At 50.9% G+C, this 25,826-nt stretch overlaps 1 protein-coding gene across 5 annotated transcripts in view; it reads left to right on the forward strand.

Annotated features, from left to right (window-relative positions):
- The window catches only part of TTC28 (tetratricopeptide repeat domain 28), a 711,882-nt gene that overhangs the window by 656,802 nt on the left and 29,254 nt on the right, over positions 1-25,826 (forward strand). For all 5 annotated transcript variants that reach the window (XM_073006849.1, XM_073006850.1, XM_073006851.1 and 2 more), the window contains 2 exons: positions 3,454-3,594; positions 19,815-19,959. In XM_073006849.1, coding sequence (XP_072862950.1) covers positions 3,454-3,594; positions 19,815-19,959 — 286 coding nt within the window. The remainder of the gene's footprint in view (positions 1-3,453; positions 3,595-19,814; positions 19,960-25,826) is intronic.

Consider the following 25,826-nt stretch of genomic DNA (forward strand, 5'->3'; position numbering starts at 1 on the left):
TGCTACTATGTAGTAATTTATTTTTCATGTTGCAGAGATTAGTGTGCCTATCTAGCAGCTTCTCAGGGCAGAAGTGTTCTTCCTTTGAGTAATCCCAGCCCCAGCTGAGTGTCTTGGATGTACTGGTTGCACAGTGAGTTTTTGAGGATTGGTCAGCCTAATGACCTCATCAATGAGTGAGGGGCACCAAAGCTTATCTTACTTTCCTGACTTCCTCCCAGGATTTGGTAATAGCAGGATTTATTTTGTTTTTTAAATTAACATTCAGTATATATCAGTCAGTATCAAAGCAAGAATAAGAAACCACACAATAATTTGAACAGAGATTGGAGTAAAAGGGATTGGCTAGTAATAAGGAAGAACTAAAGGATATTAGTCATACCAGATAGTACGCACCTTGAAGGCAGCTATAATGTGACTCTCATCTATTTAGCCCCTATAGTTCTTACACATGGTTCCCACCCAGTAATTATTGTTGAAGCAATATGGATTGAATCAGGGCCTATGGTGACCAGATGTGCCATCTCTAGAAAGTCACTCAGAGAAATGGGTGCAGGAGAGTGAGTGTGCTGTGAGAACCGGTAGCAAGGCACTAGGGACTCCTACTATATAGATATGAGGCTTGTTTTGTAAATGGGAGATCCCTTTATCTATGACATCGCCTGTTTATTTTTCCCTTCAGTGTTAATACTTTGAAGGGTCAGGAAATAGGAAACAACCCCATTAAACAGGAGATACTGAGGGCTCAGTCTGTGGCTGACAGTAAGAACAGAACTGCAAGATAATGGAGGCTGATACAGGTCCCAGGCAATTCTTCTCCCCTTTGCAAAGTGCTGAATGACAAGCCGATTTCTCAGCTCCAAGCAGGCAGTTGCATTCAGATGATAAATGTGTCCCTGGACAGAGGAGCTCGTTGAGTAATATTTACCAGGGTCTCTGTGAAGGGTCTTCAGCTCCCAAAGGAGCCTTTCAAGTCTTCACTTGCTTGCCTGTTCAGCTGACGTCCACCAGGCAGTGAGAGGAATAAAAGCTGTCCAGCATGATGGAAGCTTGGTGATTTGTTTCGATGCAAGAAGTTTCCTGGTTTCTCCTAATTCCTATATTCAGCCCCTCCCTGTCAAAGTCAGACCCCAGGAGAGAAGCATGGAGTCTGTGAGAAGCTTAGAGCCTTTTAGGGGGAGGGGAAGGGAGGTCAGTGAGTGCCACAGATCTGAGCTGGACTGAGACCCAGCTCTACCACCTAATTAATACTTTTTAGCCCAGTTCCTTGGATTCTCCGAACCTCTGTCACCTTAGATATAAGATAGAGATAATAAGACCTACCTCACAGAGTTGTCATAGAGATAAAATTAAATCTGTGTAAAAATACTTGGCACATTGTAAAATTCTCTCCAGCATAGGTCATTCATTCAGCAGTTCCCCACTGCATACCTGCTGCATGCCAGGTACTGCACTATGTTTAAAGAGCCAGTTCCAGACTGTGAAGGCTGGGAACAAAAGCAGGCCAATAGCCAGGACTTTACCAGTCATCAGTGTGGTTCTGAGATAATTACTAGATGTTTTTATCTGGGTTTTCCAGAGAAACAGAACCAATAAAAGATCACACACACACACACACACACACACACACAAAATATATATATATACACACACACACAACACGTAGATATAAATAGGATGTGCTTGTATGTATATTTATTTATTTTTATAAAGAGATAAAGGAAACTTATTATAAGGAATTGGTTCATGTGGTTATGGAGACTGAGAAGCCCCAGGATCTGCTGCAGCAAGCTGGAGACCCAGGAAAGCCAGTGGTGTAAGTTTCCGTTCAAGTCCAAGCCTGAAGGCAAAAGATTGATGCCTTAGGTTGGCTACAGCACAGAAAGAGCACATTTTCTCTTTCTCTACTTTTTTGCTCTATCCAGGCCTTCAGTGGATAAGCAGATGCGGCCCACTCACGCTGGGGAGGGCAGTCTACTTTACTCAGTCTACCAGCTTAAATGGTAATCTCATCTAGAAATACCCTCACAAACATACCCCAAATAATGTTTAACCAAATATCTGGGCACCCTGCAGCCCAGTCATGTTGACATAAATTTAGCCCTTACACCAGGGTTGGTGTTCACATAGAGCATTCAAGTTTGCATAGCAGCTTTACATGCCATATCTCATTTGCCCCCCAGAATGAGCCAGTGAGGGGCTTATTTCCCTTCTCTGTCACAGATGCCACCAGCTTGGCCATTTGAAGTGGGTCATATTTGCCTTAAACCCAAATCTCTATGCACCAAGCCTTATTCCTCTTAGCGACAGGTGGTCTGCCCCTTTCCAGAGTCCCACCTGCTTAGCACATGAGGGGCTAGTGACTGACTGCTGCCTGCAGTGCCCTGGTGCCCTCCACTTCTTTATGCCAGTCCTTAGCAGGGAGGTCTGAAAGTAGTTTTCCTGTAGGCGAGGTATCAGTAAGCATCTCAGCAAAGCATCTCAGCAAAGTCTGAATGTGTTCCTGATGCCCAGGATAGGTGAGGGCTCAACATAGACATGTGCCTTTGTGAGCCTCAGTTCGTTGGGAGGCATGGTGTGGCATGGAGGAGGATGACTGCAGGCCGGCAGTGCTTCCACAGACACATTAGCCACGGCCTGGCTGTCCGTGTCTCATCAGGGCACAGTGCATGGCTTTTACATTTATTAAGCCTTTTGCCATTTTAATCATGCTGATGAATCAAGGTACTCCTGGGTATTTTTGTTTACTTAAAACACATTGTGAGATGTTCTGTTAAAGGCTGTCATAGGGGAAATATGAATTTATTAATTAAAAAATGGTCACCTCCTCATGCTGAGCTTGGAAAATGGGCCAAATTAGCAGCAGTTCTCACATTTGCGTTTCCAGCAGTGCCTGCCCTACTAGCATTGCAGCCACTTGTCAGCATGTTTGTCCCCTCATCTGGAAAATGCCATTTTAGGCTGCATGTCCCCCTTGCCTAGGACAGTACCCAACATGATGTAGGTACTTAGTTACTGTTTCTGGAATGGACTGGACTGCAGCTTGTGCAGGGAGGATTGCCTCACAGCTGCACTTGCCTCAGCTCTACTCTGGGAAGAGTGTGTGGCCAGCCCATCACAGACAGCACCTCACCTAGTCTGTCATGCATATGCCAGATGCTGGGAATACAATTCTTATTCAGACACAGCTCCTGCCTGTAGAGAGTTCACAGCAGAGTGGGGGGTGACAGCCCATAAACAACCAACCAGAGTTCATCTGGAGAAGCAGTGGACAAAAGAAGTTCAGGAAGAGGGCCTCAGGGACACTGAGGAGGGAGTAGGGTAATGCTGACATCTGGAGGCAATGGTACTAGAGGATCGTTTGGTGACAGAATGGCACAGGACCTCAGAGCTGACTTTTATAGCTCAGCGCTTCCTGTCTCTGATTGGCTTTTTCTGCAATTTTTCCTGCAGGGCCTGTGCCAGCAGTGAGACAGAGAGTGAAGCGGGAGACATCATGGACCAGCAATTTGAAGAGATGAACAACAAACTCAACTCGGTCACTGACCCCACTGGCTTTCTGCGGATGGTTCGCCGCAATAACCTCTTTAACAGGTGCGTGTAGGGTGCTTTCCCTAGGCCCAGTGCAGGGCAGGGTGCTCTGAGCACAGATAACGTGCTTTTAGTGGATGTTCCTTCCGGCTGGTTAGGCTTCTGGCTCATGTCATGCATTTGCAGCAGCAAGCGTGATGCTTCCACAGTCCCATGCCCGTCAGGGCCTCTGCTTCACAGCAGCATCTCCAGCTCAAGTGAGAAAACAGTGACAGGCTTGACGTGACAACCTTCATTTGGCTGGGATGGGAGTCCCAGGGGACAGTCGGCTGCTTCTTCACATAGCCTCAGAGCTGACTTTCCAAACATCAGGCAGAAGCCAGAGTAACTTCACATACTTCTTTGCTAGCTTCTGCAGGTAACTCGTGGGTACCTGCATTGACTTCCTGGCCTGAGATTCAGGGAGGTCAGGGAGAGTGAGAATGCTGGTGCTGTTGGAAGGAGAAACTGGGCCTAGGAATGCACTCATCCAGACCCAGGCTCACCCATCTGTGCCAAGACCTCTGTTCCCTGTCACTTGACCAAATAGTTCTTAATGGCTTTAAGATGAATCGAGTTTGAAATTTCCAAGCCAGCACACCCCTTCATCTTTTTCTTAGGAGTGATACCCAAGCTGGGTCCAGGTAAACAGGGCAGACAGTTGGGGTTGAGGGACACCTGTCCCACTGTTGTTTGGTTGCCTGGCAACAACCTAGGAGTACATTTTGATAGACCTCTTTGGAAAGACATCACAGACTCCCTAGGTCCCTGCCACAGCCTGAGGGCCTGCCTTTAAAGGGCAGCTGGTTGACCCTAGAACACAGGTGGGAAGTGACTATGCACTGGGTGGGAGGCAGTCTCTCTGCTTGGCAGCCCTGCTGTGCAGGGCATTGTGTGCCCTGTCTGTTCCTACTCCAGGCCCTGGTTTCCTCTCATTATTGTGCTGTCAGAGTGACAAATGTGTGTTGACTTTCCCAGGGCTGAGTTGAGTGGGAAGGGAGCCAAGGACAGGGGATGTAGGAGCTGGCAGCCTGGTTGTAAGAAGGCCAGAACTTCAAGCTAGTTCACGCCTAGTTCCTTCTTCCCAGCCACCTTCACAGGGGTCCCTTATGGCTTTTGGTTTCATGTAGGGATCCACCAGGTTTGCGGAGGCCTGGGATTGGGCCTGGACGCATGTTCTTGCTCTGCCAACTTCTTAGCCAGTGAAGGCAGGTGACACTTACCTTTGCCAGGTGATGCAAGCTGTGGTGATAAACTAGAGTGTGAAGAGCTCAGAGTGCAGCCTCTGGCCTTGCCACACCAGCTGTAGGACACTAGGGAGGCAGTTTCACCTCTGTCAGTCTCAGTCTCGTCATCTGTGAAATGGGGATGGCTTCTTACCCTGCAGGGTTCCTGTAATGTGGGAATAATGGAGCCAATGTATAAATAACACACTAACCGACTTAATATGTGGAAGACACTGTACAACTGGTGGGTTTCTGTTGTTTTGAGTAAAGTGGGAAGAATAGTGCTAAACTTAAATTCTTAACGTGGGTGGAGAAACTTTGGAAGGGATGAGATGTCTATGTGCCTATGCAGCAGCCGTTGGCCACCTTGGGTTGTAGCCTCCCCCATCCTTCTTCCCTTCCTACCTCAAGTCCTTCACATGAGAGAGCTGCCAAAGCAGGCAGTCAGGCATCCATGGTAACTTGCTTGCAGACACTCTAGCAGTCAGGAACCAGTTCCCCCAGGACCTCAGCTCTATGGAAGAAAAGGGTCGAGCCAGGTATATCTAGGGCCCTAGGTAATCAACCCTGGGCTTTGGGTTGGTGTGCATTTTGAATGGTGGAGTGCACATTTTGGAAAGATGGTTTCTGTCCTTTGGAGCAGCCCTGCAATAACTCCAGTGAGCACAGTACTGTAGATTAATTTGTTGGTTCACTTATACAGCACAATCTCCGTCCCCAGCCAGGCTGACTTTTGTGCCCAGCTCTGAGGACTGAGTGGGGAGCAGCAAGGCCCACAGTCCTGAGCTTGCACCCAGCTCCATTGGCAAGGTCTGACCCAACCCAGTCCCACCCTCAGAAAAGCAAAGGAGTTGAAGGGGTCTCTGCAGACTCTTCCAATCCCGACCCTTTGGATGAGGGAAATAGCCGGCATTCTTCTCGCTTCAATGCAGTGAGCCCTTAAGGCCCAGGTAAGTTTGCAACACTGCGTGTTCTCTAGTGCCTCTCTCAGAAGCCAGGAAGTGGGGTTCTGGCCTTCATCCACAAGAGAGTGGAGCTGCAGCTGAGGGAACCATGGAGGCAAAGGTATCCCTGTTAAAACAGTGCAAACTTCCCTCACATCTTATAGCTCAGCACACATAGGCCAGAGAGGAGGGAGGTCTGCCCATGAACAGGTGCCAAAACATGCCTTGCAACTTTCCTGCCAGCCTGTCCCTGCTCTGCTGTGGGGTCCCAGGCCTCCCTCTCTGTCCCACATATGGCCAGGGATCTGGGCTAAGAGGTGCACTGGCTTGTGACTGAACAGAGCAACTAGAAGTGGCGTTTCTGCAGATTGCTGATAGTGGCTAGCATTTGCAGAGTGCTTGTACCCTGGAGCCAACAGAGGTGACATGGAAGCAGCCGTGTGTGTAGGGCCTTGTGTGCTGGAGCAGTAAGGGCTCCCCTCTCCAGGGGCTCTCTAGCTCAGTGATTTTATGGATTCCTTGGCCCCTTTGTTCCTGGGTGGTTTGCTGGACTGATTTGGCAATGAGGCCACTGTAGCTAATGCAAGTCAAGTGAGACTTGGCTTTAGGTTTTTCTCCCTTGCCACTTCAGGAATTGGTCTTTGTTCTGCTGTCATTTTTGAGGTCTCTGCAATCACTATTTTTCTTCTTGCCTGTTGGCAGAAAACACATTTGCATTTTGAACTCAGGGTAAGCACCACTATTGAATGAAAAACAAAGACCCTTCTCTTGGCTAGCACCCTGACCTTGGTGTGAGCCCCAGAGGGCAGAGCAGCAGCCCTATCCTTTGGGAGTGACGCTGAGGACTGGTAGGCCAGCACATGCATGTGAGTGTCTGTGTGTGGGTGGGGGGAGGTTCTGTGGGAATGTATGTATGTATTTGTGTGTGCAGAGTTGTATTTGTATGTGTGTGTTTGTGTGTGGTATGTATATATGGTATGTGTGTATGTGACTGGACCTGGGGCAGTCAGCAGATCACATTTGCTGTAGAAAAGAGAAGGAAGAACAGGACAGGCTTTTGACTGCATCTTGGATCCTGGACTACAGGGAGTGCCTTGGTATTAAGTAAGGTGCACCCATCCAGAGTCATTTAGGGCCAGTACCCCAGAGAAGTTTCCTGACTTCTGTAAGCCACTATTGGTACAACAAGCATCCTAGGTCTTTAATTTTCCACATTATATCTGTGTATGACACAGTGTGGAGAGGGACTTTCTTATTGTCCAGAGAGCAGTGACTAGAGCCAAAACAGAGGACAAAGAAGTAAGTCTCCTTATTCTAAAGAGAGGAGCACAACAGGGCCAGAGCCCACCCTCAGGTCTCTGCAACTTCCCTCTAGTGCCCTGTGACACACTCCCGGTCTCTCACAGAAGACTGGACAAGGAATAAGCAAGAGAGAACCTCAGCTTGGTTGGGGGTCCTTCTAGAGAATCGCCAGCAAAAACTGGGGTCCTGCTAGATGAGGAAAGAGGCATCTCCATCCCATGGGCCCAACCTCCATGACTATAGAACAGGGAGAAAAGAAAGTAGGGAGAATGCTAGGTGGGAGTGGGATGGCCACAGTGCTCAGCGTGCCCACATTTAACGTGGCACGGGTGTGTGTGTGTGTGTCGCGCTGGGTGGGTCACATGGGCCTAGCACCTTACTGGTTCCCCACCCAGGAGACTGTCTGCTGGGCAGGGACCTCAGCCACACGTTACAGAGTGTGCAGCCAGTGGCAGAGGGGAGGGGTTCTGGGGGAGCCAGAGCTGGCTACCATGTTGAGGGGTGCAGAGGAAGCCCTCCAGAGCGTTTGCCTGCCCCCTTCCCCCTCTGCCTTCAACACCTGAGGGTCAGGCCCTGAAAGTGAAGAGGCAGTAGTGCTCCCAGAGCCTATCCTGCCCTCCAAATCCATGCGTGAAAGCCTTGCCTGCAGTGGAGGTGGGAGGGAATGCAGTGACTGTAATACACAGGACGATTTCCTAAAGGCATGGGGAAGAAAGTGTCAGCAGGACAGTGGAGAGCGGTGACTGGAAAGGAGAGCCGTCTCCACAAGACCAGCCTGGCCAGTAAGCTGAGACCTGGCACACGTGCGTCCTGCTGTGTGTGCGTGTGCATGGATGTGTAGTTGTAGTTCTTTTTTTGTTTAGAGACAGCATCATACTCTGTCACCCAGGCTGGGTTATAGTGGTGCCATCATAACTAACTGTAGCCTCAAACTCCTGGGCTCAAGCAATCCTCCTGCCTGAGCCTCCTGAGTAGCAGGGACCACAGGTGCACACCACCTCATCCAGTTAATTAAAAAAAAATTTTTTTTGTAGAGACAGGGTCTTGCTATTTGGCCCAGGCAGGCTCAAGTGATCCTCTCACCATGGCCTCCCAAAATGCTGGGATCACAGATGTGAGTCTCCGTGCCTGGCCAGGCTGTGGTTCTTTATGAACATACATGAGAGCCACCCTGCTAGGGCCGTACAGAGGTGTGCTGCAGCAGTGCTGCAAAAGCCCAGTGTAGGCCAGTGATCTGCTGATCACTGTCTTCCTAGGTCTAGGCCTTTGTCTGTGGTGAGGCACACAGTGCAGAGGAGAAATCTTGGGCTCTGGGGCCAGCCAGACCTTGATTTGAAACCTGGCTCTGCCCTTTATTAAGGTGACCTTCAACTTTTTACATTTGCTTACTGATAGAGTTGTTACTAGGACACAATAAGAGTAATGATGACTAGATCGATCCTGCTGTGTAGTAAGTAGTTTCTTTCTCTCCCCACTTTGAGTCTGAGGTTTCTATGGCACCAAAGGCTCTTTTTTTAGGGGTGAATCAACTACTCAAAAGATCCAAAAGATCAAATCGCCACCAAGAAACTGATAGATTGATGCTTCTTCCTGCTACAACCTCTCTCAGGGCCACTGGAAACACTTTGAATAAATGCAGAGGGATGACCCAATCTGCTGTCAGCTACAGCTATAGCCCTGGCTTTGAACCCCCAAGATTGCATACCCAGCTTTCTGGCTGGGGTCCTGCATCCCTGTCCCCTGCTCCTTGTTGGTGCCTCTTTGGCTTCTGGCCCCGATAAGGAGCTGAGTGTTCTCTCCACCTCTGACCTCCAGGTCATCTGTGCCACATTAAATGTAGGCATGCACAGCATACCATGGCTGCCATCCACCCATATTCACTTCACTGTGACCATTCTGGGCAAGGATCTTCCCTGCCAACAGCTGCTGCAGCTGTTGGTTCCAGTCACCAGGCTTTGGGCAGGAGCCTCTGTCCTGTCCCTGCCTATCTTGATGCCTATCAACAGCCTCAAACAGTTGCTGGTGCTCCGCAAGGTGAATTGCCCCAAGTCTGCCCGCTTGTCAGTGGCAGAGATGAAATCTGCCCCTCACTGGATGTGACTTTGTCCCTCACACTGATCCCGTTACCACTCACCTGGGACAGGCTGACGGTCATCGCTGTCCTCCCCTCTGGCTGGGGCATGGTTTTGTTTGTGTCCTTCTCTCGACAGGAGTCACAGGAGCTCCAGTGGAGTTGGGTGGAAGTGTGAAGCTTGGCATCTGAGTACTTCACAGTCCCACCCTGCCATTCTTCCCATTTCCTATTCCATTTTCATCCCACCCTCTGTCCTAACCCAAAGGAACCCCAGACCTGCCCATTCACATCTCAGGGTCTTCACTTGGGCGTGGGGACATGGCCAAAGAGGGCTTTCCCCTGAGGCACTGTGTCAAACACAGCATCTTTCACGAATCCATCCTGGATTGCCCCTACTGGAAATCATTTCTCCCTTCTCTAAAACTTCCTGGTGCTTTATCTGTGGGTAGGGAGCCACAACCTTGCACCTTGCATTCGTCACCTGTGTCCATGCCCTCTCCCCTCCCAGGCTGTGCATTTGCCCAAGGCTCAGTCGCTTCTGATTTATCTCTATATCCCCCAAGGAACCTAGCAGGGTGCCGTGTGTTAGGTAGGTACAGGCACGGAAGGAAAGAAGGAAGGAAGGAAGGGAGGGAGGGAGGGAAAGAGGGAAGGAGGAAGGGAGGGAATTAAGTAACTATAGCAACAACAATAGCAACGATGATAATGACAGCAGTGTGTGTCTGCTGATTACTTCCCAGCACTCAGCACTGTGCTAAGTGCTTTACATGTGTTATCTTAGTCAATCCCTGCAGCAACCATGAGGGGTACTAAGGCTTAGAGATGTTAAGTTAGTTGCCCAGGATCTCACAGCTAGAAAATGACAGAGCCAGCATTAGGAGCCAGGTCTTCCAGACTCCAAAGACAGTGTTCTAGCCCCACAGGCCTTCATCCATCTAACTCCCTTGCCAAGTGATTACCCATCTTTTCCCTGAATTCCTCCCATGACAGGGAGCTTACTACCTCCTGAGGCAGCGCATTCTGTCTTCAGACAACTCTGACTAATCCAACTCTGGAAGTTCTCTGTGAACAAGTGAATTAGACCCGACAGGGTTGTTTTCAGGGACAGGCTTGGACCCACAAATTGCTTGAAAGTGCAAAGTCCTTTGGAAGGGGGTTTTGCTATATTGCTGGACATGCATCAGCTGGGGAGGCTACCACACACACGGCTGTCTTTTCTTCTCTCCATCCCTGAGCACTTGAGAAGCCCACCCCAATGACTGTCTGGCCCAGGCCTTTGTTCTGATCTCTGAATGGGGTCAGTAGGAAAGGCCTGTACAAGGCTGGCCTGGGCATCAGGTTCTTTTAAGGTGAGCATCTCCAGGCTTGGCCTCAGAGCCTCATACTCATTACAGTAAAGAGCAGATGGCCACAGCACAATGCCTAGAGTGGGCAGAGGCCAGGCACCACCAACTGTTGCCGTGGCTCCTGCAGGAGGGCAGATGCAGACCCTTTTGGTGGAGGCATGTGCCACAACCCTTAGCCCAGGCAGGGAACCTACCATGGACCCAATATGTCCAGGAGAGTCCAAGAGCAAGGGAAGAGAAGCCACATGCAGCGCCACACTCATTCCTGGGCTTGAGAGGAGCCAGGCACTACCGGTAGAGCCAAGGTCCCTGCCTGTGCCTGCCCAGCCTTGTGGCTCTTCTCTGGAGGAGCAGCCAGACACGTGGCAATTAAGAAGGGGAACAAGCAAGCACCCACAGCTTATTGCATAAGTACTTAAAATGCAGTGTTCACCAGGTTCACCTCCCAGATGAGACAACCTTTCGTGTGAGGATGTTCCTGGAGGGAAGTCACTGAATGGTTTCAGAATCCTGTTTTTTAATTGAATTGTGGCATCTCTGGTTACTTGAATATAATGTATTTGTCAATTAATTTTTCCATTGATGTCTTAAAACTCACGTTCAAATCTCAGGCCAGCTACCTCAGAAGATGCAGCTCAGTTGAGAGCCCCAGAGGGGATTTGGGAACATCCTGGTTAGGGCTCAGTTGAGGGAAGAAGGAACCAAAGGATTTTCCAGGTAGATCCCAGCAAAGCAGGAGCTATACTCACAGTCTGCCAGGTGCAGTCCTTGCCTGTGAGGCAGGAAGCTGCACCCCAGAGGGGTTGAGGGCTCACCTGAGTGAGTGTGAGCAGGTGAGTGGGTGAGGGGCAGAGGCAGGATTCCTCCCAGGGCAGCCTGACCACAGAGCAGCACAGAGGGCATGGCAGGTGAACATGTGCAATAAACATATCCTGAGAAGGTGAGGACCATGCGTCTGATCAGAAGAGAAATGACAGGGCTGAGAAATGGCAGCCACACCTTGAATGAGCTACCACCACCGAGGACCCTCCCTGACCCCTGCAGAACTCTGACCTGGGGACAGAGTCTTCACAGATGGCCCCTGGACTGGTACTGTGTGCAGTGTCTGCCTTTCTGGGATAGAGGGCACAAACCAGATGAGGCAGATGAGGGTTCAGGGCCTGATGCCACACAGCACTAGACCTTCAGCTCCCCAGAGAGCAGAGGGCCCCCCCTCAAGCCACAGGCTTTCTGCTGCCTGACTGCGTGAAGCAGCAGGGCCTTTCCCCTGATGTCGCTGCCTTAGAGGAGATGTTTAACCTTGCATCTTTGTTTACTCATTAGTAACAGTGAACGGCGCCAAGGGCTAGAAGAGGATGCAAGTAGTGTACTCACGTTACAGCCTAGAAGATGACGGGGGCCCACCTAGCCCTGAGATTCCATGTCCATACTCTAGAAGATGCCCCATATCAGTTTAGTTCCCTTCTCACCCCTCCCTTCCGGTCATCCTAAAGATGTCATGACCAGATGTGCCCTGGGGTGAGCGTTCCTGGCCCTATGTCTAGACAGACCATGAAGGAACAAAGTGCCTGGTGAGGAATTGAGCCCCAGAGGAGCGGGAGGGCGGGACACAGGGAAGAGGCGGAAAGGAAGACACTCCCAGAGACCTCGTTCTGCCACCTGTGTTCAAGCGTTAAGATCAGATGCACCCATGCGAGCACACATGTACACAGCTGCTATCGGGCCTTGCATGGTCCTCATCAAATTGTGAACTCCAGGAGGGCAAGGACCAGATCTCCCTGTTGACTGAATTCCCCCACTGCAGCTTGCCCAGGTACACCAAGGAGGCACTTAGCCCTTGTTGAATGGGTGAATGAGCACCACCTTTCTCTTTGGTGCCATGAGGGGCAAAGCCTTCCCTCAGGTTGCCCCTTCATGCGTTTCTCAGGTGGCACCCTTCCTAGCTGCCCCTCCCCAGGCAGTCTAACAGTGCTGCCCCCACAGTAGTGTGGCTGCCTCTGGGTCGATGCATGTGGAGCAGACAGCCCCAGCCAGCCAGTGAGGTTCTTCGAGATTGCACTAAGCTCTAGCCTGCTTGTCCCCTCCTCCCGGCCACCTGGTCAGCCCTACTGCAGAAACAGGAGGGCCAGAATCTCAGGGCTAGGTGGGCCCCTGCTATCCTGGTCATCTTTAGGCTTGAGCCAGAGCCCTTTTCTTAGCCTTGGCTGAGGGAGAGTCAAGCCCCTGTTTCTTCATCTACTGACCCCGCATAGACGCGTCTCTGCCAAGGAGGCAGTGCTGTGTTCTTCACATGGGAGACCTGATTCCCCAATGCCAGAGTGCTGCAGAAATGCTGCCTTGGAAGCCAGGTGAGGGGTGACAGAGCAGAGTGGGTTGAGGTGAGAGCCTGCCTCGCAGAAGGCAGGGCGGGCAGACTCCACAGGGAGGTCCATCGGGTCCCAACTGCCCAAAAGAGCTTGTTTGGCCCAAGCAGAGTGGGTGCATTTCGCTCTCCACCTTAGAGTGTGAGAGCCTGAGAAAGCTGTGTGCGTGTGTGTGTGTGTGTGTGTATGTGTGTGTTGGGGGGTTGGGGGGACTTGCCCAGGCTGCTGTCTGCACCATGAATTAACTCCCTTTCAGCTGAGTGTGGATGGGAAGCCAGGGAGCAGCTGCTCACCTGGGCAGGCTCATACTCGCTCACAGGCACTGCTGCAGCAGACTGCCCAAAGGAGTGTGAGCAGTGCACTGGCTTCCTCCTGCCTCTGGAATAGATTCCTTCATCCTCTCTGAAGGGGAGATTCATGAGCAATGAGGGCAGTCCAACCCAGCTGGCATTTGTCATCATTGCAGAGACAAGAGCCATGCCCCTGACCCCTCTGCCCCTTGTCTACTCTTCACAGACCCTCTGTGGCTTCACCTCTCTCCATGCATGCTGGGCCCTCTCCTTTTCCCACCACCACACAGATTGTGTGCTTTGGAGAAACTGAAAATGTTCCTGAAGTAGGTTAATAAACATCATCTGAAGAATAATAAAGACAGTGTGAGGTGAGAAGATCCTCTGCTGAGAGCTAGGCTGGTCCCGTCAGCCATGGGCTGTGAGAAAAGTGAGCCAGTGCCACCTGCTGGAGCCCCGGGGTGGTGCAGCTGTGAAGCCTGGAGTCGCAGCCTCCAGGAGGGGCCACCCACCATCACACCTTAGGAACACAACGGCTGGGAGGGCACAGCAAAAGCCCCTATCCTGCCAAGTGGGAGGCCTGATGCCCTGCCAACCTGGTGGCTTTGTGCAGATCTCTTGCTCTTTCTGGTCCTTGGTTCCTCATCTGAAGAGGAAGAATAACCTCACAGGCCCTGAGCCGGTGAGGCTGCCGTGGCAGGCCTGTCTGTGCTGGCAGAGGGGTGCATGTGTGCTCTTCTCTGGCCTGCCTTCATTCCTAAACCGGCAGCACAGCCCCTGCCACGGTTCACGCTCCTGCCCCGTGGGAAGCATGTTTCTACCCCTTTCAAAGCTCCCATTCTAGCAAGCGAAAAGCGCTGTTCTCTAGAGCCCAGAAAGCTGAGATAGAGAGAAGTCAGCCAGGGTGAAAGGCCTGTGGAGATCAGAGCAATACTATATATACTCTAAAGCACTGCCTTGAGGAGCCCCTGGCCCTCTGTGGCCGTTCTTCTATGAAGCAATGAAGGACTAGGTTGTCGTGACAGTGCAGGAAGGTGGATGGCAGAGAGCAGGTTATCCCTCACACTCCAGTGCACACCTGTCAGCCGCTGTGAGCATTCTGCCACCTGAGGCTCAGAGCCCAGGGTGCCTGCTGCCAGCCAGCTGTGACTCTGAGGCCCAAAACCACACCACCACAAGGACATGTATCAGCAGTGCCAGCTCTCCCAGGCAGATTACACCACCAGAAAGCTGAGCCTGCACCCTAACTGTCCCATGCCTGATGCCCACGCAGGGGAAACACAGGAAGGGCTGAGGCTCAGCAGAGGGGTTGAAGGCTTGCCTAGATAGAGGAAATTTTTCATTTCTAAAATTAGAAGTTCTGGTTGGATTGATCATCAGTAAAAAAAAAAAAAAAAAAAAAAATTAATAAAAAACAACAACCCTAGAAGAGGCCCTACAAGAACTTTAGCCCAACCCTTTATTTTACCAGCAAGAAAAAGAGGGAAGTAGAAAGTGACATTCCTTGCCAGAGTCACGCTCTTTGGTGACCTGTCTAGGCAAACTGGTGGTCCACTCCCAGCTGTGAACAGTAAGGCTCAGGGCTAAGGAGCTGACTGCTTTGCTGTTTTGATCTGTTGGGAATATATCTTTATGCAGATCTTTAGGCAGAGGTATCCCAGTAAGATAGCTGCAGTAGGTTGCTTTAACTGTTGCAGTGAGAACAGAAACTACATGTGAAAGGGAACTCACCCCTACCAGCTCCCAGCAGTCTGCACAAGGCAGCAGCAGCACTAATGATGGTAGAGGCAAGGAAACCTCGGGTCCACCCATGCAACCAGAGAGGGGCTGTGTCCTGCCACATCCTGTCCTCTGAGTCGCAGCCTGACACCCTCCCCCCATGTGTACCTCCAGCAGAGGGCTCCCAGGGTTCAAGGGACCATCAGTAGCTCTCGGCCTTGTTTTCCTGCCTGCCATCCCCCTGGCCCCCAACTCCCATTCTCTGCCCCTGAGCATATCACTCCCAGGGCAGTTCCCCAGTGGGGACCAGCCACATGTGGCTGCTGTCAAGGTGGACCAGGGCCACTAGTGTGGAGAAACCAGAGGCAGCTGCTGCCTAAAGAGCTACTAAGGAAGAGGCATGGGCAGGAAGGCAGCACTGGGCCCAGCAGATGAAGGCCTTTGAAGGCTGCTGCTGTGGGGCCAGGTGGCTAGCCACAGATGCCTGCTGCTCAGGGAGAAAGTCTTGATGGATTTACTTTGACCTCAAATCATGGTTCAGGTTGTTTTTTTTTTGGTTTGTTGTTTGTTGTTTCATAATTACTAACTGACTATTTCTAGTCTTTTGTTTTTATTTTGAAAAGGATCTCTCTAGGGACAAGTGCTCCCTGCCACCCAACTGAATAGCAGCGCAGGTTAGAGTGGTATTCTCAAAGGGCTGCCCTGCCTGAGTGCAAGGGTCCCCATGGCCAGGTCCTGCTCGGCCCACCGAGACTGGGCTGGCTAGGGTCAGTGCCCAGGAGCTGTTGCTCCAGAGATAGTTGGTCTGTGAGCTGCCAGGTTGCAAAAAGGGCCAGGGTGGGAGGCTGAGAGCCAGCACTTGATGTGGCATCTAGGGGGCGGAGGTCGGCAAGTGTCAATGGGGCACAGATGGGCTTGGTGGCCTGGAGAGAGCAAAACAAGGTCAAGTTCCAGGCAGGGGATGCTCAGTTGAGACTCAGAGGGAGAGCCTTCACTGGAGCTTGGGTGCCCTGACCACCCCATTAGGATCTGGTTCTTGAAGAATCTGCACTGCCTGGGCACATACCCAGGTGCCCAGAGAGGGTCTTCCAGGAAATATTCCCAGATCAGACAGGTGCCTTGAATGGCTGCGTTTCCCAGCCCTGGTCAAAGATTCCTGACTGGCTTCCCAACTGAAGTTAGCCCAGGGTGAGGATGGTCTGATCATGGCTACTTTGCAACCCAGCCCTGGGGATGGGGGGAATGTTCTCAGGGGAGGGGTGTAGACACAGGTGGCCTCCTTATGCTCATCCCCTAGGAAAGAACTGGTAGCCTGGGGAGAGGAACTTCCTGATCAGGCAAGCCTGGTTGTTTAAAGAGGTAAGAGGTACTGCTTCTCCCCATATATAACCCCAGAACCTCTGCCCAGGCCCATCTGGCCCCCTTTCTTCTTCAGCCTGCATCCCCACTCCTCTGTCCGCATGACTTCTCACACTCACTGCCCCAAGCACCCCAGTCTCTATTTCTTTATATTGTTCCTCTGTTGGAATGACCTCCTCCACTTTGTCCAGGCAGGGTACCACCAAATCATCCCTTGTGGCCCGGATCAAATGGTGCTGTCCCAAAGAGGCTTCCCTCATCTCAGCCCGACCAGCAGTGGGAGTCAGCAGCTTGTCCCCGGTGCTGCCCCACCTCCATTGGAACCCAGGGCAAAGGCCTGTGGCCCATGGTGCCTGGCATATCATGGGCAGTGACATATGTGGGATGGGTTAGCGCCACCGGGCCCCTTAGATGCCTCTGGCACTCATGGCATTTTCAATAAAAAGATGCCACCGCCATTGGCACTTAGGTCCTGGAATCCACAGCCTGGTCTCTGCCCTCCTGCCCCATGCCTGTCTCTAGCTCACACGCCCAAGCCTTACCTGGCTCTCCATGCACTGCAGCCATCCTCTCCAAGACCCACACTCCCTGCCCCTAGGTGACACTGCCCCTGATTGCAGGGCATGAAGCAGTGCCCGAGGTTGGGATTCAAGCTCAGCAGGTCTGTCCACCACTTCTTCAGACATTTTCCTCTTTTGAATTGCTGGCTAGCATCAGACTCCAGCCTTTCCCTGGCACTTCCTTGTGCAGTTCAGCATTGCCAGTAGGGGTGCCCTGCCCAGACCTCCAGGGACTACCCAACCTGACATCTTGTGCTCCTCAGGGAGGGGTCAGATGGGCCGGGTGTTTGGTTCTGATTTGTTGGAGTAAGTAGCCAAGTTTGGGAGCAGCTGAAGGAACTCCTGGGTCTCCCTGGACAGCTGGGGCTGTCCTGAGAACTCCCTAGAGCTGGGGTCTTTCTCTAGTAGGAGCCTTTTTAGTTCAAAGCTAAAGGGCCTTGAGGTTTGTGGAGTGTCCCCATCAGTCATCTTGAGGACCTTGGGCCACAGCATTGTCTGGGAGCATGGCACTCCCCCTAGTCACCCCCAGCTGGACTGATCAGACTCAGGAGCCTAAAGTTGGGGTTACCTGAGCCCACAGTCCAGGCCATCATCTAGATTGTGAAACATGAAGTGCACAGCAAGAGGGCACCTAGTGCTCCTGCTGCTGCCCGTCTGCTGTCTGGATGGCAGCCTAGGCTCTTCGGGGCCGTGTTCTCTGTCTGCTGAGAACACGTGTGTGTGGTAACAAACAGTGCCATGACAGACACCATGTGTTATGCCAAAGCGTCTCCTCAGGAGAGCAATTTGGTAATCTCTCCTTGAGGGGAGAATTGCTCTTTGCAGTGTATTCTGTGGAATTAAGTGAGCCTCTGAGTGTCACTCCAGGGTTATCTGTGCTTCACTGGCTTTGATGGCAAAGACATGCTGCAGCCCTCATCACTTGTAATTACACGTTTCCAGAGTGAGTGAGGCCAGGGAGCGGACGTGAATGGGCTCCCTGGCCCTCCAAGTCCTGCTGCTCTGCTTTTCTCTCACAGGCACCAGGCTGGAGGCTGAGGATGCTGAGAGCTTGGCTTGGCACAACCGTAGAATTTAGGTCAAGTGGTGCATTGCCAAGATCACTGGGAGGAGTGGGAGAGAGCTAGGGGTAGAGATCTTACCTGGAAAACACACCACTGAATCTTTCAAATAATTTATTTTGATGTCACAGCTCCTGGCCTGGACCAGCAGAGAGGAGCAGCCTTCTGTGTTTTTCTTGGGCAACAGTCTAGTTGCTGTCATTACCAGTAGCCAGAGTACCTACTGAACCTCAGCAGTGTATCTGGTTTAAGGCATGGTCTTTGCCCTTAAGGGTCCTAGAATATGTAGCAGAAACTCTTGAACTATGCATAGTGTCTAAATCAAGGTTAAAAGATCACTGATGGTGGGGTGTGGTGTCTCACGTCTATAATCCCAACACTTTGGGAGGCCAAGGTGGCAGGATTGCTTGAGCCCAGGAGTTCAAGACCAGCCTGGGTAACACAGTGAGACCCCATCTCTAAAAAAAAAAGTTACAAATTAGCTTGGTGTTGTGGTACACACCTGTGGACCCAACTCCTCAGGAGGCTGAGGTAGGAGGAGCACCTGAGCCCAGGAGGTTGAGGCTGCAGTGAGCTATGTTTGTACCACAGTGCACTCCAGCTTGGGCTACAGAGCAATACCTTGTCTTTTTTTTTTTTTTTTTTTTTTTTTTTTGAGGCGGAGTCTTCGCTCTGTCGCCCAGGCTGGAGTGCAGTGGCCGGATCTCAGCTCACTGCAAGCTCCACCTCCCGGGTTCCCGCCATTCTCCTGCCTCAGCCTCCCGAGTAGCTGGGACTACAGGCGCCCGCCACCTCGCCCGGCTAGATTTTTGTATTTTTTAGTAGAAACGGGGTTTCACCGTGTTAGCCAGGATGGTCTTGATCTCCTGACCTCGTGATCCACCCGTCTCGGCCTCCCAAAGTGCTGGGATTACAGGCTTGAGCCACCGCGCCCGGCCTTTTTTTTTTTTTTTAAAGCTATCTCCTACAGGAAGGATGATACCTTGTCTGTTTCAAAAAAAAAAAAAAAAAGAAAAAAGAAAAAAATCACCGTCCAATAGTCAGGCATAGAATGTCACCAATGGCTGTGCTGCGGTCACAGTGGCCAGGCCACAGGGCAGGTGCTGAGAGGATGCATGTGGGCAGCTGTTGCTGCATTGGAAAGGGACTAATTTCCTCTCCCTGTACCTCTTCTGCTCATTTGTGCATTTTGTCCTCTGTAGGTTCCCAGAGACTATGCCAGTGCCTGGCAGACAATCAGCGCTTGGGGAAAATTTTCCAAATGAATGAGTGAATGAATGAATGAATCAGTGAATGCTGTCATCCCATGTTGGAAGTATGAAACTTGGGGTACTTGGGGTTGAAAATGCTTTAGTATTAATAAAACTATGCCTGGAAACATCGGAACAGAAATGTAAAAGCGAAACAAAACTACACAGCCACACTGAAACCAACCCACTCTGCAGCTGCTGCCTGGTCATAGCATCTTCCAATGAGGCCATGGGGCCAGGGGTTTCTACTGCCTCGCCACAGAGCCCATGCTGGGGCTCAGGTGGGTGCTCAGCGGTTGCTCTGAGCCCAAGGTGGGGGCCAACATGCTCTTTGTCCTGTCTGCAGCCCCCACATGGTAAATTAATTGGCATGGGGGCACTGTCCTCATCAGCTTGGTGGCTGTCGCTGATTCCTAATGGTCCTCACGTTTGCCTGCACACAATTGCTCCACACAGGATGTAATTAAATCCTTTGAACAGCACTTAGGGACATTTGATTATGTAGAAAAACTCCATAGAAATGTAAGCTGTTGTGTGCAGCTGGTTTACCCTGCGGTTTCTGACAGTGCTCACTGTAGTGTGAAAATTACCTGAAAGGACAGAGAAGGGAATGGAGCTGGGAGGGAGGCTGGCGGGGTTGCTGCTGTGAAGCCTCAGCCTATCTTCCATACAGGGGCATGGCTGGGAGGGCCGGGGTGAGTCTGCCTGTCTGAGTGGCCCTGATTGATCCCTTGGCCCTTCCCTCCCCAGGAGCTGCCAGAGCATGACGAGCCTGTTCAGTAACACTGTGTCACCGACCCAGGACGGGACCTCCTCTCTTCCCAGGAGGCAGAACTCATTCGCCAAGCCCCCGCTCCGTGCCCTGTATGACCTGCTCATCGCACCCATGGAAGGGGTAAGCACCTCCTGGGGGCACGAGGCTCCTCTGCGTCAAAACACATTGGTTACCAGTCAGTGCCCACATGTATCTTAGACACCAAAATGGGCTCCCGAGACAACAGAGGCTTTCCAGAACACAAGTCTGCTCTGTCCAGCTTCTCAGTGAGCATTTGAAAAATAAGATGGAGCACAGACTTGGTTGGTTGGTTGGTTGGTTGGTTGGTTGGTTGGTTGGTTGGGTGGGTGGTAGGTAGGTAGTGGATGAGGCCTTGAGATTCAAGTTGCAAATCTGGGTTCAAGCCCTAGCTCTGCTCCCTACAAGCCAGGTACATTCAGCCTCAGTGACCTCATGTACAAAATGAAATGATGCTCCCTTCCCAGCCTGTCCAACAGAGTGATGGTGCGGCTCAGGGAGGTACAGGTGCACATCTAAGCAGTTGTCAGTAGGGGCTGTGCATCAATGTGAGGCTGAGGCTGCCCTTTCCCACCTAGCAGACACCTCAGGGATGTGGCCATGGCTGTGCCCTTCCCATTGGGCTTCTTTGCACCTTGTGCCCGCACCCTACTAGGAATGAATGCTTCTCCACCTCCCTACCCCTCATCCTAGAATCTTGTCTGAGCAACTTCAAGCCAGGGCTATGCTTTCTGGTGAGATGGAGTCTCAGAGAATCAATTCCCACCTCCCTCTTTCCCTCAGCCTCAGATATTGTTGGGAATCACTGACTCCACCATAGAGTCTAATGTTAAAGACACCCTTGCATAATCTGCCACAGACAGGTTTTCTGTGGTGTGTATTCATCTGCCCTGGTCTTTGCACATCACTTTTTAATTCAGACACGGCCCTCTGACTGAGCGGAGAGTGCCGGAGGGCTCAGGATCTTTGCAAATCCCAATGGTTAGTCCATCAGATGCCTTTGCATAGAGTGTTAGGAAAGCCCAGGGAGCCTGCAGCAGGCAAGCAGGCTGCTGTTAGCCAGGCTGCATGGCCCCTTCTCAGCAGTCTGCAGCCAGGTGGGAGATTTGTCTCACAGCTGTTGGGGTGGCCTTCAGAAGCTCTCTCTTCTGCTCCAGCCAGATGACGGAGGTGAAATGTATCCCCAGGAAACTACATCTGCACAATGATTTCTTTGTCCCCAGAAAATGCCTATACCTTTCCCTTCCTGGCCTTCCAAGGATATGTCTTGCCTAATATTTGTCAGGAGGCTGCACTACCTGCCAGTGCCCTCTGGATGTTCTCTGGCTTGCGGAGACAGGGTGTGGTGGAAAGCACAGAGCCTTTGGGAACCAGCAGAGCTGGATTTGCATCTGGCCCTGCCCTTTTCTGGCTGGGTGACAGTGGCAAAGCTGCTTCCTCTCCTGGAGTATCTGTTTCCTCATTAGAAAATGAGGATGATAGCACCCAATGCAACAGGTTGGAGCAGGTTAGACAAATGTGTAAAGCACCTGGCCAGGCACAGTGGCTCTTGATTGTAATCCCAGCACTTTGGGAGGCCAAGCCGGGCAATCACTTGAGCCCAGGAGTTCGAGACTAGCCTGGGCAACATAGCGAGACCTCATCTCTACAAAAATTACAAAAATTAGCCAGGCATGATGGTGCACAACTGTAGTCCCAGCTACTCAGGAGACTGAGGTAGGAGGATCTCTTGAGCCTGGGAGATCAAGGTTGCAATAAGCCATGATCGTACCACTGCATTCCAGCCTGGGTGACAGAACTCAACCATGTCTCAAAAAAAACATAAAGGTGCATAAAGCACCTGAGGCAGCAGCAGCAGTGAATGTGTGCCTGGCGAGCAGTGCCTTCTTGTGCCCAGATCCCTCTTCTGAGTGCCAGGTCACTGCCACTGTCTCTCCAGGCCTTTCCTGTGCTCCTGGGCCTCCCGGATCCGATCGCATCCTTGCATGCACATTCTTGCAGTCCTTGCACGTGCTTGGTTGTCCTTCCCTTGTTAGGGTTATGACCCTCTCCTGCATCCTCCTTTTAATGAGATGACCAAAACTGCAGAGAATTCTCCAGCTTAAAGCTTCTCAGATACCATAATCACTTACCCTGATTTATGTGCCATACTTTGGAGGAAGAAATACAAACCTAGCTCCCTTGCTTTTCCAAGTTTTCTTTACTGCTATTGACTGTTATGCAAACCATTTCAGTGACTTACTACCGGCCTTCCCTCCTGCTTGCCCTGAGGTCTGCATTTCCCAGGGATCCCCGCTCCTCTGAAGGGTGTTTGGACTCTCCATTCTTTACCCACTTGGGCCTTCTGAGGCCTTTGCCTGTCTCCCTTTGCATTTCTCCTTTTGCATTCAGGTCCCCAGATTACTTGCTCCATTAATGTTGCTTTGGTGTTTGGGGACCAGGAGGGGAGCAGAGGGTAAAGATGGAGACTGGCTGTGACTGCCACCTCTGCCCCCATGAGGCTTAGGTCATCTGGGGCTGGCAGGCTTCTCTCATCTCTCTGGCCTAGCTGCCGTGTCACCTCCTCTTTGAAACCTTCCTTGCCTCTTCTCCTTACCTTCCTGGACCCCTTCATTCCCCCCCACCACCAGTGGGCCCCTTGCATACCTGGATGTTTTTTATGGTACCTAAGACAATCAGCCCTCCATATCCATGGGTTCCTTATCTATGGTTTCAACCACGGATTGAAAAAATACATATATATTTTTGAGACAGAGTCTTGCTCTGTCCCCTAGGCTTGAATGCAGTGGCAGTGATCATAGCTCACTGCAGCCTCGACCTCCCAGGCTCAAGCACTCCCCCGACCTCAGCCTCCTGAGTAGCTGGGACTACAGGTGTGTACCACCACGCCCAGCTGATTTTTACATTTTTTGCGGGGACAGAGTTTCACCATGTTGCCCAGGCTATTTTCAAACTCCTGGGCTCAGGCGATCCATTGGCTTTGGCTTCCCAAAGTGGTGGCATTACAGGCATGAACTACCACACCCAGTGAAAATATATATTTTTTAATTCCCCAAAGTTATGAAAAGCAAAACTTGAATTTGCTTCATGCTCACTACTACACTGAATCCATGTGAATGAAGTGATATGTAGGCATTCTGTTAGGTAATCTAGATTATAAATAATCTACAGATGATTTAAAGTATACAGGAGGGTGTATGAAGTTTAATGGAAACACCATGTCATTTTATACCAAGGACTTAAGCCTATGAGGATTTTGGTATCTGAGGGGTGTCCTGGAATAATCCCCCAGGGATACAGAGAGGCACCTGTGCCTGATTGGACTCAGGACTTAGCTCTGTGCTTGCTGCCCACCCTACAGTCCCTGAAGGCAAGGACTGCCCCTCATCTCTGTGTCCCCAGCAGCTGTCACAGGGCCTGGTACACATTGGTGGTCAGTAAATTTTCTGGAATGGTATGGGGTCCAAAGCAGGCATTGCATTTTGGGTCTAGTTTGGCATAGAAAGCAGAAGAGCCAACTTAGAAATCAGCCAATAGGCTTTTCATGGCCACTCCTGGGTTGAACCTGGGGCCTTTCCCAAGAGGATGAAGCAGAAGGAAGGAACTGGGCCTGTTCTCAAGAAGCTTTGAATCTAGTGAGCCCCCTGCCTCTGCCAGCCAGCACAGTGATTTCAGGGTGGGGGCATGGTCCAGTCAACACGTCTGCAGGCCCCACCCCAAGCATGGTTTCACTGGCCGAGGTGTCCACGCTGAGCCAGGTGAAGGCGGCGACTATTGTGGGGGCTCTGTACTTGAGGCAGAAATCGACTTGGTGGAGGCCACGAAGAGGTGGAGGGCAGGAGGTGGCTCTGCCTTGACCCATCCCAGTGCTTCCCCAGTGCCACAGGACATCCTGGAAGGGGGTCCTCTGAGTGTATAAAAGCTGTACCATGTGTTTTAGAATTTTTCTCCCTGCGGACTTTCCCATGACTTAAAGAATAAAAAGATGCTATCAGGATTAGTGGTAGCTGGCTTTGGGACAACCTAATTTTCCTGTAGGGGTGCTAGGAAGGGGGAAGATTATGGACTTAAGCCTCAAACAAGTTAGAACAATGATCAGAATAATGCCTTTGTACACTAGGAAAAGGAAAAAGACCTGTCACCAGCATTTCAAAAAATGAAATGCTGCCAGCAGCACCCTGAGTTTCTGCTGCCTTCAGAGCTGTTTGTGTGGAGAATGCGATGGGGCCCCTGAACCCACCCGCAGGCTGCAGTCTTATCTTGAGGTGAGGCATGCAGTTGGAAAGCACATCCTTAGTTCCTGATATCTACAAATACAATCTTTTGTGAGTCAGGTATTTGAACGCAGGGGAAGGAGTTTGGCTGCTTTACATGAGACAGAGTGAAACCTCTTCAAAGGTATTAAAGTAAATCATCAGAGCAAGCACTGTTCCTTTTCTAACTAAAATGATCCATTGTGTATCAGTAAAAATACTTAACTGAAAAGTTGAAGTCTAATTAGGAGTCGTCTCCATCCCAGTTTTATTCATTCATTCAACAGATATTTACTGACTTGTGCCAGGCACACACTGTCCTAAACCTGGGGAAGACAGGTGAAAATCTGGGCCAGGGGCCAGTGTTCTCATGTCTGGTCACTCACAGACTGCTAAGGGTGGTGATGGAGGCCAGCACCCGAGCCAGTGGGCCATGCCGAATTGTGGCAGGTCAGCCTCAGTGACCCTGTCATCTCTGGAGGGCCCGGCACACATCACCTGCATGGCCCAGGTGGAGGAGGAGGCCTGGATCATTCTCCCGCTTCTGGTGGCAAGCACCCCCGCACTGCTCCAGAGGCCACAAGAGGGCGATATGATACCGCCAGCCGGCTCCAGATCTGCCGCTGTCAGCTGCCAGGCAGAGTAAGACCCTTCTCCACATTTTCAGCGAGAATACACATCAAAGCCAGAAGTCCAGGGTTGTGAATCACTGACACTTCAAGACTAAAATGATTAGCCTCTTCACATGGGGCATATAATTATTTGAACAACTGCCTTTGTTTAGCCGCAGTCCTATTGCTAAGGGACTAGGTCAGACAGTATGAAAAGTGGAACAGAATAATATTTTACCATAGGCCTTACACCAGTATGTGATTTAATTTGGCTTAAGGGAAACATTGTCGTGGCTGTTTCCTGGAACCACGCTGTTCTTTGCTGTCAGGATGGGGCGAGCATGTCCACTTATCTTTGAGGAGGGCCCAGTTGCATTTGCACATGAGCCATCATCAAACATTAAATCAGATCCTATGTGGTCCCCAAAGGAGAAAATGTCATGGAAGAAAAGTTACAAGTGTTTAGCATGAAAGGGACTACTGGGACGTGTTTGTGTCTGTGGCATTAGTTTTTAATTAAATTAGAGCGAAGGATAGTAACCCATGTCTCTGACCTGGACTTCCCTGCTTCTTGCCCTGGACTGATCTGGACCAGTCCTGTCCCCACCACCCCAAGGCACAAGGCTGCCTCAGAGTTCTCTCCAGTGTCCTTCCCTCAGCAGCAAACTTGTGGCAGGACTCAGCAGAGCTGCTGTAGGCAAAGCCACTCGTCCACTCAGATCCCAAATCACCCCTCAGTTTTCAGTTGGGGCCTTCGTCCAGAGCCAGCAGCTGCTATAATCAAGGAACCAGATTTGAGGACCTTAGGTTTGGTCAAGTTACTCTTCAAAGGTTCAGATTTGGGGATCTTTTTGGATCCTTGGAGTTTGCTCTAGTTATAGAGTCTGTTATCCTTATTTTTATTTCCCTTTATTTAAATTCCCTGTTTCCTATATTTAAATTTAAAAACCAAGGTTCTAGGGCAGGTAGCAAGAGCAAATGACTTTGATCAGAAAAAAAAGGACATCTCATTCACCTTGGCTTGTGATTCACAAAGTGTGGAGTCACCTGTTTATAATCCTAGAAACTTATTCAAAACTTCTTTATGTCTGTTAGCTTGCTGAAC

The sequence above is a fragment of the Chlorocebus sabaeus genome, chromosome 19 (assembly GCF_047675955.1).
Source record: "Chlorocebus sabaeus isolate Y175 chromosome 19, mChlSab1.0.hap1, whole genome shotgun sequence".
NCBI lineage: Eukaryota > Metazoa > Chordata > Mammalia > Primates > Cercopithecidae > Chlorocebus > Chlorocebus sabaeus.